Here is a 16,206-nt window from a genome sequence, read left to right on the forward strand (position 1 = left end):
TTGTTGACTGATGAAACATTGAAAACAGCTTCCAGGGAAAGTCCCGTTGATGGCTTTGCTGCTCGGATGTTTTTGGTGTCACCGACGCCAGCGTCAAGTCTTCTGTTAGGTCTGTCGTGTGCCAGCAGCTGTTACTGAATACATAGTGTTCGTAAATTGTAAAAGTCTTTGTTTTGTGTTTCTTTTTAACAGGGTAGGAACCCCACATGACATCTAAAGGGATTCATTCCACCGATTTAAAAGGATAAACGTGACATCATGTGAAAATTCCAGGCTCATTCTGTGCCGCCGACATCCGTCGATGCAATGGACGACTGACTTCTAACTGCTCCTGAGGGCCGGAGTGAACCCGGAGCGCTTTGGGAGATGAGTGAGCGGCGGGAGCTTGTCGGCCAAGGGGAACTGAGGAACAACAACCAGCAGGCGGGTCGTGAGGCCGACGGCGATGCCAACGCCAATGAGATCCGGGCAGAGGGCGGTGGAAGGACAGGGGGCATGCGTGCTCCGTCAGCAAAAATGGGGGTCCAGGACAAGGTCGTCACCTGGGGCACGGACTCCCAGTGCGACGACCCCGAGCTGGCCGAGTTCGAGATGCTGGAGTGCCAGGAGCTGGAGGCATACCAGGTGGAGGACGGAGACGACTTTGTTGGGCTGAAGGAGCGGAAGGAACTTTGCAAGCAGCCCTCCCCATGCGGGACCACAGGGGAGGAACTGACACCGGATAAAAGCCAGAGCAAAGACGAGAGGATGACTGTGCAGCCCAGGGACGTCGAGCAGGAAGCCTACGCCGCTCATATTTCTGAGAGCAGGGGGTTGGCTGACAGCGTGGCCAGGACAGAGTTCAGCTCTGAAAACGATGTCTTCGCCTCATGCCTGTCCACCATGTCGAGTCTCGGGGGAAGCTTGGCCAGCGCTCTTGACGCTGCAGGAAGGACACATACCACTGACTCCTGGCATGTCCCATCAGGGCCTCACAGGACCATTTCAGAGGACCTCACCCTGGCTTCACAATCCTGCTGCACCATCTCCGACAGGGCCAAGGTTGCCAAAAGAACTGACCGCCAATCTCTCTCATCCGGGATAAGCACAGTACAAAGGAGAGATGTGGACGTGAATAGAAATTCAGCCATTCTGTCCGAAGATGTAGATTCAGAAGCACAAATGAGCAATGGATCAGCTCCATGCAAACAGCACAGCCAAGATAAGGAAAAGCACATAAAAAACCTTAACCAGCGATGCAAAGTTGAGAATACTGTTTCTTCAGAGGGAGACAGTGATCAGGATAATAGGATGAATGCCAGGCATGAACGCCAGGTTTTACAGAAGTCAAGCGAAGAAAGTAACAACAAAATTGATAAAAGCACCCAAGCAGACTATGCCCCTGACATGAATCACAATCATGATCCCCCCAAACCTGGAACAAAGGGGACTGAGCTGCTTATTGAACCCAAAGCCATAAAGAAACAAGCCTCGTTTGATAAGTCGTTTAATAAACAAAATTCTTTTGACAGGACCTTAAAGAAACAGCCCTCGTTTGAAATTTCTTTAAAGAAACAAATGTCTTTTGATAGCTCCTTAAAAAAGCAGGTCCCCTTGGAGAACGCTCACACGACAAACTCCTCAAGCCTGGAGAGGAGAAAGCCGTGGGGAAGTCCTAGTCCTCCGTCTACCAAAACGACCTGTTCCCCCAAGAAGAGACCCCCTGGTTCTCCAGCAAAGGTCCAGAGCACCAGGGCTCCCAGCCTGGAGCGGACTGAATCCCCTCAGAGAGGCACTTCTTCCGCCAAACAGCCCAGCAAGGTGTGCATGAGCAGTGGCATCCCCAAACCCATCGCTACGCAACAGAGAGAATCTGAGAACAGGAGATCCTCTCCTCCACAGAAACCCAAAAATGTCCGGCCAAAGATCATTACCTACGTTCGAAAGGGTCCCCAAGCCAAGCCACTAGCGACAGATGCTCCCTATGATGACTCCACTCTTCCACTAAGGCTGTCTTCGTACCCGAGCCCCCCGGCGCTAAAAGATCCCAAAGCCGGGCCCGTACCCAAGGCTGTACCGGTGCTGAGCTCCTCCAACCTGCTGTTTGACAGATTCCGACAAGAGCTGCAGAAGGCGAGCTATCCTCATCCCATCCTGGGAGTCACAGGAGTCAAAGCTCCAGGCAACACCTCTCCTCATAGACTGAGCGGGAAGTCAGAGAGTTTTCACAGCGAGCTGCCGGACAAATATCTCCAGGAGGTAAGAAATGCCCTTCGGAGGTACATCCCATAATACACACAGTAAGCCTTTGTTTATTCATGATGTAACAGCAAGTTATTGTGCATAACGTGGGAAGAGCACACATGTTTTTGTATTGTAGATTGTTCATCATGTACATCCTTTATCGTCGCCACTAAGACTTTCTTCCAGGACTGTACGAGGATTTTTTTGGGGTGCTCATTGATTGGCCCTTCAATTTTCCATTTTGCAGCACCATCCCCAGGAAGCAGGAAGCGTCTACCGCTCACCCAGAGCCCTGAAGCCGCAACTGGGGCTCGGGGCCGTCATCAGGCAGCCTCCATCCAAGACTAAAGCTCCACCAGCGGGTCAAAGGTCAGCCACGACCCTTAGCCAGGGTGCTCAGGTGGCCAGAGGACCAAGCCATGGTCACCAGGACGCCACAGGTGAGGAGGCTGTCCGTCTGCTGCCCGCTGCCCCGGTGGGGAATGGCAGCTCAGGAGGTAGAGCTGGTTGTCTAGTAATCAAAAGGTTGCTGGTTGGATCCCAGGCTCCTCCTGCTAGCAGGCTGTAGTGTCCTTGAGCAAGACACTTAACCCCTAATTGCTCCTGATGGCTGCGTCTGTCAGTGTTTGAACAATTGTAAGTCGCTTTGGATAAAAGCGTCTGATCAATGTAATGAAATGTAATGAAATGTAATGTAATGTAATGTAATGCCTGAACAGGGTCACAGAAGCCTCTAAACGGTGAGATAATGAGTAATAGATTCTATTGATGTCATTTTCAAGACAAATTGCAACCTCCTCTTGAGGAATCAGTCCTTGAAAACAGCCACAGGTCAGACTAAAGTACTAAAGTGTTGAGGTGCTGAAAAAATCTTGATTGAAAGTACTGGAAAAGTACTAGAATTTTATTTCATGTAACCTGTAAGACCCCTGAATCCGCATTCAGGTCTGTAAAATGGTAGTTTGTTTGGGTTATTTTATTTAAATTTCCTCAATGAAGACCGGACAACGTCTGTGAGCTTTTGTACAGAGATGGAAGCCGTAGTTTCTGTTTTTCTCATTTTCTCAGGACGTACACATTCCTCCTGCTTATTGAAGCTGACAGGAAGGGATTCTCTGTGGCCACAGGATGGTTTATACAAATCATTTTATTGCTTATGCATGAGTTCTGGCTTTTGACACCTTCACTGTTTGAAGTGCAAAGCTCTTGACAGCGCTCCACCAACACTCTCACACGTCCTCCCACTCACTGGGATCAGTCATAATCTGCTCTGGTTCCTTCCTCGTCCGACGCTCTCTGTTTTATATCATTACCGGTTTGAGGGTTTCATACCATCTTCACCTTCATGATCTATGATTATTGGTTAATTGTTGACCATTTTGCAACTGGGGAAATTGAAAATTAAAAGCAGATTTGATTGATGGATATGGATTCATTTGCTTTGGATTTCAGTGTCTCACAGTTAAATTTCTGAGAGACAAATCTTATTTTCTTCATTTTTGAATTGTCCAGAATTCACTCTTAGGGATTAATAAAGTATTATCTTAACTTGTCTTATCTTGTTAATACTTTTAACACGGAGAGATCATTTGTCGGCTCTTTGGGGTCAAGCAGTGTTTCATCAGGAAAGAACAGTGTGATTGTTTGAATTTGACTTGTGTGAATGTACGGAGGTGAATTTATTGCGAAGTACTTTCAGAGGTACCGGTGGCAGAAACGCGTTTTCTCTCATTTCTCCGGCTCCAGCAGAGCAGAGGAAGCCGGGCCAGACGGGGCTCCGACCCCCGGGTTTCTCCGCCCTCCCCCCCGCCCGGCTTGCCGCCTTCGGCTTCGCCCGCAGCACCAGCGTCTCCTCGGTGTCCAGCACCCAGTCCACATCCACCGACAGCGAGCCCGGCCGGCCCCCGAAGCGTGAGTCACAGCACAGTCTCAGATGCAGACGCACACTTTTATGTTACCAGTGAGGTGTCGCTGGCGGAGCCAGTTCTGTCAGACAACTCGACGGCGCCACACGCTTCCACGCCCTTATATGAGACGGCCTATTTAAGCAGCCCGGCCCCCCTGCCCTACCCTCTTTGCTGTGCTCCCTCCACCTGCTGGGCTCCAGTCCTCTATCCAATGGGGGGATTTGAGCTCATCACTCCTATGTTTCCAGCTCACTAAGAGCCCAGATGCCCAAACTCAAACCATCATTTTAAACTAAACCTGGGAGTCGTCTGTTAGAATTATGGTTATGACGACATTGAAGTCGCCACCAGGAGAGAATCGTTTGATTGGGACCATTGCGCTGTAATTTATTTCATTCAGCGTGGAATTCAACCGTCACCAATGCAGCTGCGACCGTGCAGGTCCTGGACGTTTCATTTCCGCAGAGGAAGTGCTGAGTCAAATCGATTGTCTGGGGGGAAAAAAAAAACATTGAGACATTCAATGGAAGCAGCATTTTAATCTGCTTCCTTCTGTGCACCACCCCATCAAAGTCATTTCATCTGAAGGTTCTGGACGCACCGTCACCACATATATGAGTTATAATCAAACTGGGTGCGTATTGATTAATATTAAAGAGAAATTATCGACCGGATCGGCATCTCCTCAAGGTCTGCGCCAGCTTTACGAATGTATCTCCAATTTAAACTGCCCCAAAATAGGAGAATTGTCTCCGATGTACAATATTATACAGAATGAACCCTGCTGTAGCCAGTTTTTTTACGATATTTTGGGGATGATTATTGGTGCTTCCATAAGATAATCACACACAAGTAATATCATAGAACCAAACATTAATAACGTGGATATTATGACAAAACAGCAAGATACGTTGATAACAACAGCTATGAAGTTCAGAAATCTGCATTATTTTACTGTAATGCTCCTAAAAGACATCATTTAACTATCAACCATATTACCAGACAATATTTAGTCTCACATCACAATATTGATATTTATCACCGAGCCCAACTGATGACATCTTTATTATTGTTGGAATGTTTGACTTCACTTCACAGTCTTTTCTGACCGTCCAACTTCTTCATGTGCTTCAAGTTGTTTCTGCTGCTCGAGTGTCGCAGCGTTTGTCTTCACCCAGAGACGCTCGGTGAAAGAAGCTCCTCACGTCTCCACGTCTCCTCACGTCTCCTCACGTCTCATGTCTCCTTATGTCTCCTTATGTCTCTCCATGTCTCTCCATGTCTCCTCACGTCTCATGTCTCCTTATGTCTCCTTATGTCTCCTTATGTCTCTCCATGTCTCTCCACGTCTCCTCACGTCTCATGTCTCCTTATGTCTCCTTATGTCTCCTTATGTCTCTCCATGTCTCTCCACGTCTCCTCACGTCTCATGTCTCCTTATGTCTCCTTATGTCTCCTTATGTCTCTCCATGTCTCCTCACGTTTCCTCACGTCTCCTCAGGTCTCCCCACATCTCATGTCTCATGTCTCCTTATGTCTCCTTATATTTCTCCTTGTCTCCTTATGTCTCCTCATGTCTCCTCATGTCTCCTTATGTCTCTCCATGTCTCCTCACGTCTCCTCACGTCTCATGTCTCCTTATGTCTCCTTATGTCTCCTCACGTCTCCTCATGTTTCTCCACGTCTCCTCACGTCTCCTCATGTTTTTCCACGTCTCCTCACGTCTCCTCACGTCTCCTCACGTCTCCTCACGTCTCTCCATGTCTCCTCACGTCTCTCCATCTCTCCTCATGCCTCTCCACGTCTTCTCACGTCTCCTCACATCTCCTCACGTCTCCTCACGTCTCCTCACGTCTCTCCATGTCTCCTCACGTCTCTCCATCTCTCCTCATGCCTCTCCACGTCTCCTCACGTCTCCTCACGTCTCCTCACGTCTCTCCACGTCTCCTTATGTCTCCTCACGTCTCCTCACGTCTCCTCACGTCTCCTCACGTCTCCTCACGTCTCCTCATGTCTCTCCATGTCTCCTCATGTCTCTCCATGTCTCCTCACGTCTCCTCACATCTCCTCCTGTCTCTCCTTGTTCCACCCCGGGGACATTTTTCATCCTGGAGATGGCTGCAGACGTCTAGATGTTCTTCTCAGGGCCAATGACGGTTCGTTCTTCTGCTGCTGTCGTGGTCACTTTCTTTGGCTGTTCTGCTTCCTTCCTCACCTTGCTTCTCCACAAAGTGTCCACAACTCCAGGAGCTGCCACTGTGCAAGTGTTTCATCGTCTTAGTTTTTTCTTCTGAAAGCGTTCTGGTCCACGGACGCGTGAGGAGTCGTTGTGAAGACGATTGGTGCAGTCTGTATGGGGGGAGCAGGCTAAGCTCTGGGTGGAAACCTGCCTTCACCAGTATCATCCAGCTCCACCCTCCTCCCTCAGCCAATCACCATCCGTCCCCGCAGTTTGCCTCGGGAAATAAAAGAAGCCGTTTCATGTTCTCCCGGTGGATTCCTCCCCTCGCTGAACCAGCAGATGAATCCTTCCACTGCCGTGTGCTTCGGGCTCCGGGAGTCCAAAAAGAAAAGTGCTTTTTTTAATTATTTTTTTAATTTCATCAGACTGTGTTATTCTGTTTCGGGTGTTACAAGACGTGTGATTCAGTTCAGATTCAACATGAAAACAATACGGTGGTTTAAACAATTATGTTGACGCAGATTCTCCTGGAGGTTTTTCTTCTGACTGAAATTAATTGAGTTGTTTTTTTTTCATTCATTAATTTCACCAAAAGCAGTGAGAGAGACACCAGCGGTGATTACACTGAAGGGATGAGGAGAACTAAGGATAACTGCACTAAGAGGGTACAGCCTGTACAGATTATTTATATATATCTATATAAATAAATAAATAAATATATAAATGAGTAAATAAATATATATATATAAAAATAAATTAAATAAATAAATGAGTAGACAAATAAATAAATATATATATATACACACACACACACAGTATATATATATATATACACAGTATATATATATATATATACACATATATATATAATTGATATCCACAAGCTTTGGATGTATTTTACTGCGATGTCTCCGCAGTGTTTTTTAGCAGCGATATCAGATTCCAGGACCGACCCCCTGACTTCCAGGGTGTTGAGTTATCAGTCTCCATCCTGAATAATGGTATTTTAATTCAAGGACACAAGCTTGTGCTTCCCCCTTCCCTGTGTCAGCACTGCAGCGAGGCAGAGCAGAGGGTTTGATGACAGATGAGTCAAAGCTTCGGTTTGGGGTTTGGCCTTTACAGAGCAATCAAAGATGGTTTATATGGATTCATTTCTTTGTTAGAATACAATTAAGATGAATCTAATAACAGCAGGAACAATCCTCTTATCGTCCAGGAGGAGCCAGAGGGGGAAGCTTGATAACCTCACACATGAGTAATTGAGCTGTTTTCATCTCTTTAAACCGTTGTTTATCTGCTGATATGACCCCATACGGTGAATCAAAGCAGAAACCAACAGATACACAAACACACATGATCACACAAATAATATAAAACACGAAGAACCTTCAACCGCGCCCTCTTGGTCTTCAGCCGTGATGCGGGAACCGCCGGGAACCAGGGTTCAGAGGATCTGCGGCGTACGCTTTTAACAGCTCAGTGATATGATACAGTATGGGGGCCTGACCGTCTCGTGCTTAGGTTTAAAGAATCTTCAAATCAATTCGGAATTTGACCTCCAGCCAGTGCAAGGAAAACAAAAAGCCGTGACTCTTTGTCTCAGTGAAACTAGGTTTAGGTTCTGACACAGGAAGAATGGAGCAGCTGGACAGGAGCAGGTTCATCTGAATCCATCATGGACTCCTCTGCTCTCCGTCCTGCAGACCCCAGCGGCGGCGGCGGCAGCGATGCCCCCACGCCCCACAGAGCAACAACGCCGCCCGGTGGTTCCCGTGGGAGCAGCCCTCAGCCTCCCAGCGCCGCCCTGCGACCCGGCCCCCCGCCGCCCCCGCGGGGTACCCCACAAGGTACGCACTTCCAAACTCCACACCCCCAGCCTCCACCTCCGCCCCCACCTCCCCACCTCCAACGTGGACGGATTCATGTAATAGGAGTTGCATTGCTTTCCAAAGATTGCACCTTGTAACCATTAAAATGATGTGAATTACTTGAATTGAATTTCTCCTGCCTCCTTTACTTTCCAGTGGCTGGTGGATGTGCTGTTAGAGAAACTATTGACGATTAATTGTCAAACAAATAATTTGTGAATTTCCAAAAAACGATGTAAATCAAACCTAAAGACATTATCATACTGTAGTTATCAATTAATCTAATTAATTGTCTTTTTTGGTCATTTTATGCCATTGGAATGGCATGAAATAAGCTTTTTATAGTGTAGTAACACGCGTCCTGTTGCAGAAGAGATTTCAGCACTTGGGATTTAACACTGGAACATTAAAATACACTCAACTGATGCAAACTCACCTGATTCACATTCTGTTTATGGCATTCTGCAAATGTCCCCACATGGTTTAAAATTCCCCTTTAAACACATGATTGTGGAACCTGGCGATTTTTACAAACAGTTTGTGATCCGTTCGAATATTGCATTGCATTTAGCAGAATAATTGTGTGCAGCTCTGCTTGGGAGCCGGCTGATTTACTGGTTGATGTTGTTTTATCTCATCGTTTTAATTCGACATAAGTGTCACGTCACCCGAGGGACATTAAATGGTTTCACAGATTGAGTTTATAAAGTCCTTTCTGTTTTTTCCAACATGAACTGATCACTCTACCAAATATAAAAAAGTTATATCAATATAACTTTCCAGGAATCCTTCCTGGAATAAATAATTAATATATGGAATAACACGTTATTAATGCTGCTTCTTAATGGGGTTTTACTGCATTCTTGTTTTTGTTTTGTTTTGTTTTGGGGTTTTTTCAGCAAGAGTCCTTACTGTAGGACTGAGCATTGTTACCATGGTGATTATACAATAACATCATCAAGTGAAGATGGACTCGAGCCACAGTCCTTTACTTTGCACCCTGTGACTAGATAGACAGACAGACAGACAGACAGACAGACGGGGGGGTGGCTAGATAGAGGCTTAATAATAATAATAAGAATAAGAATAAGAATAAAAAGGAAATACAATGAAAATATAAATACAAAAAAAAGAAAAAGGAAATATTCGGAACATTTTGAAAATAAACCTGACAGTTAACTATACCCAATTAAAAAATGACAAATTAAAATAAAATCAGCCAATAAACACTAAACCTATTGATTAACAACAGATACTGTATAACCTAAGATAACAGAAAAAAAAATATGACAGAAAAATAAAAAGCTCATGTCCAAAAATGAGATATATGGTTCTGTACAATAACCATAATTCATAAATATTAAATCTCAACAAAAATTCCAATTTGTGACTGGAGCATCGACAGCAGATTGATGATGATGATGAGGAGGAGGAGGAGGAGGAGGAGAATTGCTTGGACTTTTTGTTAGTTCTGTGAAGTGTATCGCCCCCACGTGGCCAGAGTCTGTTACTATACAAATGAATACAAATGTATTCCATGGAATTCTTATTCAGGTTTTTTCCAAACTCTTCCAAATCAACACATGCACAGTAAACAACACGTGTAAGCATGTGGGACACTTTGGTCCATCAGCAATCTAAATCAAAATGCTTTATAATTTTCTAAATCAAATTATAATTTGACCCCGTTTGATTTGGTTAAAAGCTTTAATTATAATTATAAGAAGAATAAAGAACGGACAATAAAGAAAATACCAGAGTATTTTATTTACATGTTTCAGCCTCCAGGAGGGACCTGAAGGAAGCGGAGGCCACGCCTCCATCAGCATCGTCCCCGAAACGGGTTGTGATGGTTTCTCCCAAGACACAGTCCCCTGGTGAGTAAGGGTGTGTGTGTGTGTGTGTGTGTGTGTGTGTGTGTGCGTGCGTGCGTGCGTGCGTGCGTGCGTGCGTGCGTGCGTGCGTGCGTGCGTGCGTGCGTGCGTGCGTTTTTAACGTTCATGCCAGAGTTTGAGTTTGAGGTTGTGGGTCTCATTTTTACTATGTCGCCCTTATGTTTAGCAGTTTAAAACCCTGAATCAATAATAAATACAAATAAGATGATAATTATAAATTAAAAATGACGCTTCATTGTCAAATGAATGCTTCCCAATGTTGACCCCCTTCCCCCCGCAGTCCGTGGTCGGCCCTCCTCCACCCGCGGCTCCGCCCGGTCCGACCGGCTCCAGGACTCGGAGCGGGTTGTGATCCAGCAGCTGAGGGAGCGCTGCGAGGACCAGGCCCGGCAGGTCCAGAGCCTGCAGGCCCAGCTGAAGAAGGCCTCGCTGGGCCTGGAGGTGTTCGCCATCACCACCCAGCACTTCTACCTGAAGGTAGGGTGAAGCTCCGCCTCCACCCTGGAGACGCACCCACCCACATGTCACTGTGTTTTCCCGCTTGGTTCTGTAGTTACAGCCAAATAACACACGCGTGATATATTAAAAAATAACAATGATTGGACGGAAAGTCAGCAGCAAGTTAGATTGTGATGTTGTTAAGACAGCAGTGGGGGGGGCCTCTTTTTTTGGACGACGTTGAGTCGCATCTGTTTGTTTTTTATTTTGTTTTTGGTAATTTATCTTATCCAGAAGTCCAATCTACATTGATGTGTAGGCCACATTGGGCCCTCGACCCACCACTTGAGTATCCCTGTTGTAGGAGTAGTTAAAGGTATGAGGAAGAATGAGGAAGTGGAATGGACTGGAGGGAACACTGAGGACGCCAGGTGGCCAGGTGAGGAACTGTAGGCTGACCGGAAGCGTACAGGAGGACAGGAAGCGTACAGGAGAACAGGAAGCGTACAGGAGGACAGGAAGCGTACAGGAGAACAGGAAGCGTACAGGAGGACAGGAAGCGTACAGGAGGACAGGAAGCGTACAGGAGGACAGGAAGCGTACAGGAGGACAGGCGGATTGAAGCGCATCACGTCCATATTTTAATATGCTGTCAATGTGTGCCAATGCCGCTCAACTGCTAACTGTCAGAGCTGGTTCCATGCGCCTTTTCCTTTTCGTTTCGAGCCCTCGCTCTTCTAAACATTTTGCACGGGCCCGCTGAGAGCTCTGGGGGGGGGGGGGGCTCTTATTTTGAAATCTTCAAAGCCATTTCATGGTTTAAAAGCAGAAAAGTTTCTATTTGATCCACCGGCGCTCAGTAGTTTCCAAAGGAGCTGATCTTAGGTGTTGTTTTGGATTTGTCCTGATCTCCTGTGCGGGATTCTCGAAAGCAGGATCTGATCCGAGATGAAGCTGAGCAACCTGTGAAGCTTAACGCTGCTTTGCTGTGAAAGGGGCTTTAATAGGAGGGAAGGGTTCTGCTGAGAGTGACGCAGGAGAACACCCGGGAAGAAGGGCTCGGTAATAACTCAGTGTGTGTTTTGGCTTTTGTGGAATTGTTTTTAGTTTTTTTTTAACTCCTCAGGTTGTTGTGCCGTGGTGGGTTCAGATCTCGGTGCGTTCGCGTTCGGGTGCAAAAGGTCGTGAACCCTGGGCCAATGATTCCATTGAAATGAGCTGTGAATATTACAAATCAATAATCAGCCCAGTCGAAACTTCCCCACCCGGGGCGACGGGACGACTGACGACCTTTGAAGACAATTTGAAAAGGTGGAAGAATGGAACAAAAGAATGGAAGAAAAGGATGGAAGATTTTATTATTTAATTCTTATTTTCATAATTATCCATATAATAATAAGGAAAATAAAATAATAAAATCTTACATTCTAAGTGGAGTCTAAATGGATATAATATTCCTTTATATATAATATACAGTATAATATAAGAACAAACATATAATATACAGTACACAGTGCCACATCTAATTTAATTTCAGTTTTATTTCATTTCTGTAATTTTGTCTTTAACCTTACGTATTATTGTTTTTTTTGGATTTTATTAGATTGCACTTTATTGTGTGTTTTGATTTTCTGAACATGGTTTCTTAGCAGTAAAGCTGATGTTGTCCCCTATTGTAATACATAAACATAATAATAATAATAATAATAATAATAATAATAATAATAATGATAATAATAATAATCATAGGCAGCAATACACAGGGTCCGGTTTATTGGTTTTAGGTACGTTTTACAGTTTTTTGAATTCTGTGTACTGCATCACAATTTACAAACATCAAACATTGTGGAGTAACGTCTGAAGTACTGTTTTTTAGAATATTGTGACTGACCTTAAGAACTGGACTTTTGTACAATGGCTTCTTTATTTTCTAATAACAATAATAATAAATACATTCCATATTATAAACATAATACATAAATGATAGTTTTAATTACTACTTCATTATATTTTTTCTGTTAGTAATCTACAATTGGAAAATTCAGTTGAATAGATGACTTGTCTACTGAGCACTTTCTGTCTTTTTATTTAAATCTTCTACGTTTAGCTGCAGGAAAATGTTTATACATGAAGTTTCTTTAAAACAAATTTTTATTTTAGACTTTAAACCAGATCTTATCATTGTTATAACTTACCTTGTTGTGTGTAAGTACATGTTCAGTCTCAGTGACGGTTGGTGACGTTTATAAAGGGACAAAGGGAAAAACCAATGGAGGTAGGTTTACGTATTTATGGAGATTTACGATAGCAGTTGATTTTACGTCATTTTAGTGGTGATTTTTCCATTGGATTACATTTTCAGTAAGTTGCCTTTCCATGAAATTCGAAAAACGTTGTGGTCTATCTGAGTAATTACCATTGCATGGCTTCTATTTTTCCGCCGCCTCGCTGGATCTTGAACACATCACTCACTTGTACAGTCAAGTGGATTCGACATGGTCACGAGATTTTGTAGATTACTGTTATTTTGCATTTTATGAATCCGGTGAAGTAATGAGGACCAAAGAGATAAAATATCAATTGAACAGATCCACAGACATCAACCAGGTCACAAAGTACATAAATATACAGGTAAACATATCGTTTGTAATCTCTAACCGCTACAGAGCGATGGAGTCTACCCCGCACACTGGACACAGTCCAAAGTACATTCTGAACCAGAACCTGCACATTTATAGTAATTCATATGAGGTTGTCATAAAGCGTCTTACTGTAAATCTCATCTTGTTCATTTTGTTGGTGAACGTTGGCGTCTCGGTGGCGCTCGACCACCTTGATACTTTGTGGTCAAATTTGGTCGATTTTTCACTAATATCTGCTCCGTTTGTGGATTGATTTGGATGAAACTTAAACCAAAGAGATGTTTGAGACACACCGGTTCAAACGACACCTCAACCGTATTCTTAGCTTCTGCTGTTCTTCTGTTTCAAATCGTTTTATATTTCAACATTCAGAGAACGGTCTGGATCCCCTGACTAGAATGTAAAGTTTGTGAACAAACTTGAAGTTGGTTTGACAAAGCCAAGCTGTAATCGACAGAAAGATGTTCACATGTCCAACAATCCATCCCCCATCGCTGTATGGCAAACTGTTCGATAGTTATGAAGGATCAAACATCAGGAGAGAGGGCGGGGCTCAATTGATTGACATCAACATCGATCAGCATCGATCCTTGAGGACGATCTTGAGCAGCTCAGCAAGTTTGGAGGCTCAAGCATTAAAGTTTTGTGAGTGTGGGGAATTTTGAAAATAAATTGAAGTCAATGGAGCTGAAAAAAGGAGGGATGAAGAAGCAGAGATGGGAGCGGGTGATCACAATGAAAACAATAAAACAATGAAAACTTAGACATAACAAGTCTGACCAAATATAAAGCTGCACAGCAACTTTGTTGTTTCTAGCTTTAAAACTGTGGGAGTAAGAGCAGCTGTAACAATGGCCCATTATAAGGGATGAAAAAAGGAGTGAAAGAAAGGATAGAAGTGAGCTCTCCATCTAAAAAGCACAAGCAATGCACACGACCCTGAAGATGCCCATGAGGAGGAGTAGCGTTCAGAATTAAAGGTGCAGAATAATAATAAGATTAACAACGACAATAAGTCGGCTTTTTCAAGCCAACTTCATAATACATGTAATAATAATAATAATAATATAATAATAAATGTAATACTGACAATAATATAATGAATGTAATAATAATAATAATAATAATATAATAATAACAATAATAATAATAATAATATTAATATAATAATAAATGTAATACTAACAATAATATAATAAATGTAATAATAATAATAATAATAATAATAATAATAATAATAATAATAATAATAATAATAATAATATAATAAATGTAATACTAACAATAATATAATAAATGTAATACTAACAATAAGATTAAGATACTTTATTAATCCCCAAAGAGAAATTCCAGTGTTGCAGCAGCAATGACATACTGTACATGACAAAACACACATCATTTACAAAAACACACATTGTTTTTGAATCAATTACTATATATGTATCTATGTGGGTGTATTAATACTGCATATACTGTGTATATACAGTATATATATGCGTACATCAATATATACACATTCACACATATATACACATACACACATATGCATATGTGTATATACATTTCCATATAAATTAACTACTGTACCGTATAAAAATTAATAGAATAAAATAGAATGAAACTGAGTGAAGGGTAAAGCTTAAAGTGGGAGTTAAATGTAAAGTAAAATTGTGCCTCGTGCACCAGAGGAGGAGTTTCCTCTCCTGGCACAGGGCGAAGTCACTGTAGGGGCTGTACCAGTGCAGGAATGAGCTCCTGTAACGTCCTTATTGAAGGAGCCCCTGGCTGAACACACTGTGTTGTGTGAGCAGCAGGTTGTGTAAGGGCTGTGCAGGGTTGTCATGACGCTGAGCAGCAGGTTGTGTAGGGGCTGTGCAGTGTTGTCATGACGCTGAGCAGCAGGTTGTGTAGGGGCTGTGCAGGGTTGTCATGACGCTGAGCAGCAGGTTGTGTAGGGGCTGTGCAGTGTTGTCATGACGCTGAGCAGCAGGTTGTGTAGGGGCTGTGCAGTGTTGTCATGACGCTGAGCAGCAGGTTGTGTAGGGGCTGTGCAGTGTTGTCATGACGCTGAGCAGCAGGTTGTGTAGGGGCTGTGCAGTGTTGTCATGACGCTGAGCAGCAGGTTGTGTAGGGGCTGTGCAGTGTTGTCCATGATGCTGAGCAGCTTGTGCAACGTCCTTCTCTCCGCAACCAGCTCTTGGGGCTCCAGAGCGGCCCCCAGCACAGAGCCAGCCTTCTTCATCAGTCTGTTCAGTTTCTCAGGGTCTCTGGCTCTAATGCTGCTGCCCCAACAGACGACGGCAAAGAAAACTGCACCAGTCACAACAGACTGGTAGAAGATATGCAACATCCTGCATATGGGAAGAAGAAGAGTCTGCTCTGTCCCTTCTTGTAGACAGCCTCAGTGTTACATTTCCAGTCCAGTCTGTTGTCCAGGTGAACACCCAGGTACCTGTAACCCTCCACCACCTCCACCTCTTCTCCCAGGATGGAAATAGTGTTCGGCTTAGTCAGAACGTCCTGGTCCTCCTGAAATCCACACCCATGTCCTCCGTCTTGGTAGCATTTAAGAGGATAATAATAATAATAATATAATATATGTAATAATAATAATATAATAAATGTAATACTAATAATAATATAATATCTGTCATAATAATAATAATAAAAAAAATAATAATAATAATAATATAATACTAGTAATAATATAATATAATACATGTAATACGAATAATAGCTTGAATGTTATTCTCCCTTGTAAGTCGCTTTGGATAAAAGCGTCTGCTAAATGACTAAATGTAAATGTAAATAATATAATACATGTAATAATAATAATATAATACATGTTATAATAATAAAATAAATGTAATAATACAAAAAAATATTAAATAAAATAAATAATAATAAAATAAATATAATTATAATAAATATTATTATATTACTTATAATAATAATAATGAGGATTATAATCATAAAAATCTCACTCTGGTCTTCAGTGAGTCGTCCTGTTCCTCTACTACATAACCCATCCCTTTATCTATCCCTCCA

The 16,206-nt window shown here is 43.3% G+C and overlaps 1 protein-coding gene across 1 annotated transcript in view; it reads left to right on the forward strand.

Annotated features, from left to right (window-relative positions):
- Positions 1-366: 366 nt before the first annotated feature.
- mtus2b (microtubule associated tumor suppressor candidate 2b) overlaps positions 367-16,206 on the forward strand; it is a gene marked incomplete at both ends in the record, with an annotated part of 26,825 nt that continues 10,985 nt past the window's right edge. Inside the window, 7 exons of the mRNA XM_080007318.1 lie at positions 367-1,041; positions 1,588-2,238; positions 2,471-2,663; positions 3,970-4,134; positions 8,019-8,162; positions 9,965-10,060; positions 10,359-10,555. Coding sequence (XP_079863444.1) covers positions 367-1,041; positions 1,588-2,238; positions 2,471-2,663; positions 3,970-4,134; positions 8,019-8,162; positions 9,965-10,060; positions 10,359-10,555 — 2,121 coding nt within the window. The remainder of the gene's footprint in view (positions 1,042-1,587; positions 2,239-2,470; positions 2,664-3,969; positions 4,135-8,018; positions 8,163-9,964; positions 10,061-10,358; positions 10,556-16,206) is intronic.

The sequence above is a fragment of the Zeus faber genome (assembly GCF_960531495.2).
Source record: "Zeus faber genome assembly, chromosome: 9".
In the NCBI taxonomy this organism is placed as follows: domain Eukaryota; kingdom Metazoa; phylum Chordata; class Actinopteri; order Zeiformes; family Zeidae; genus Zeus; species Zeus faber.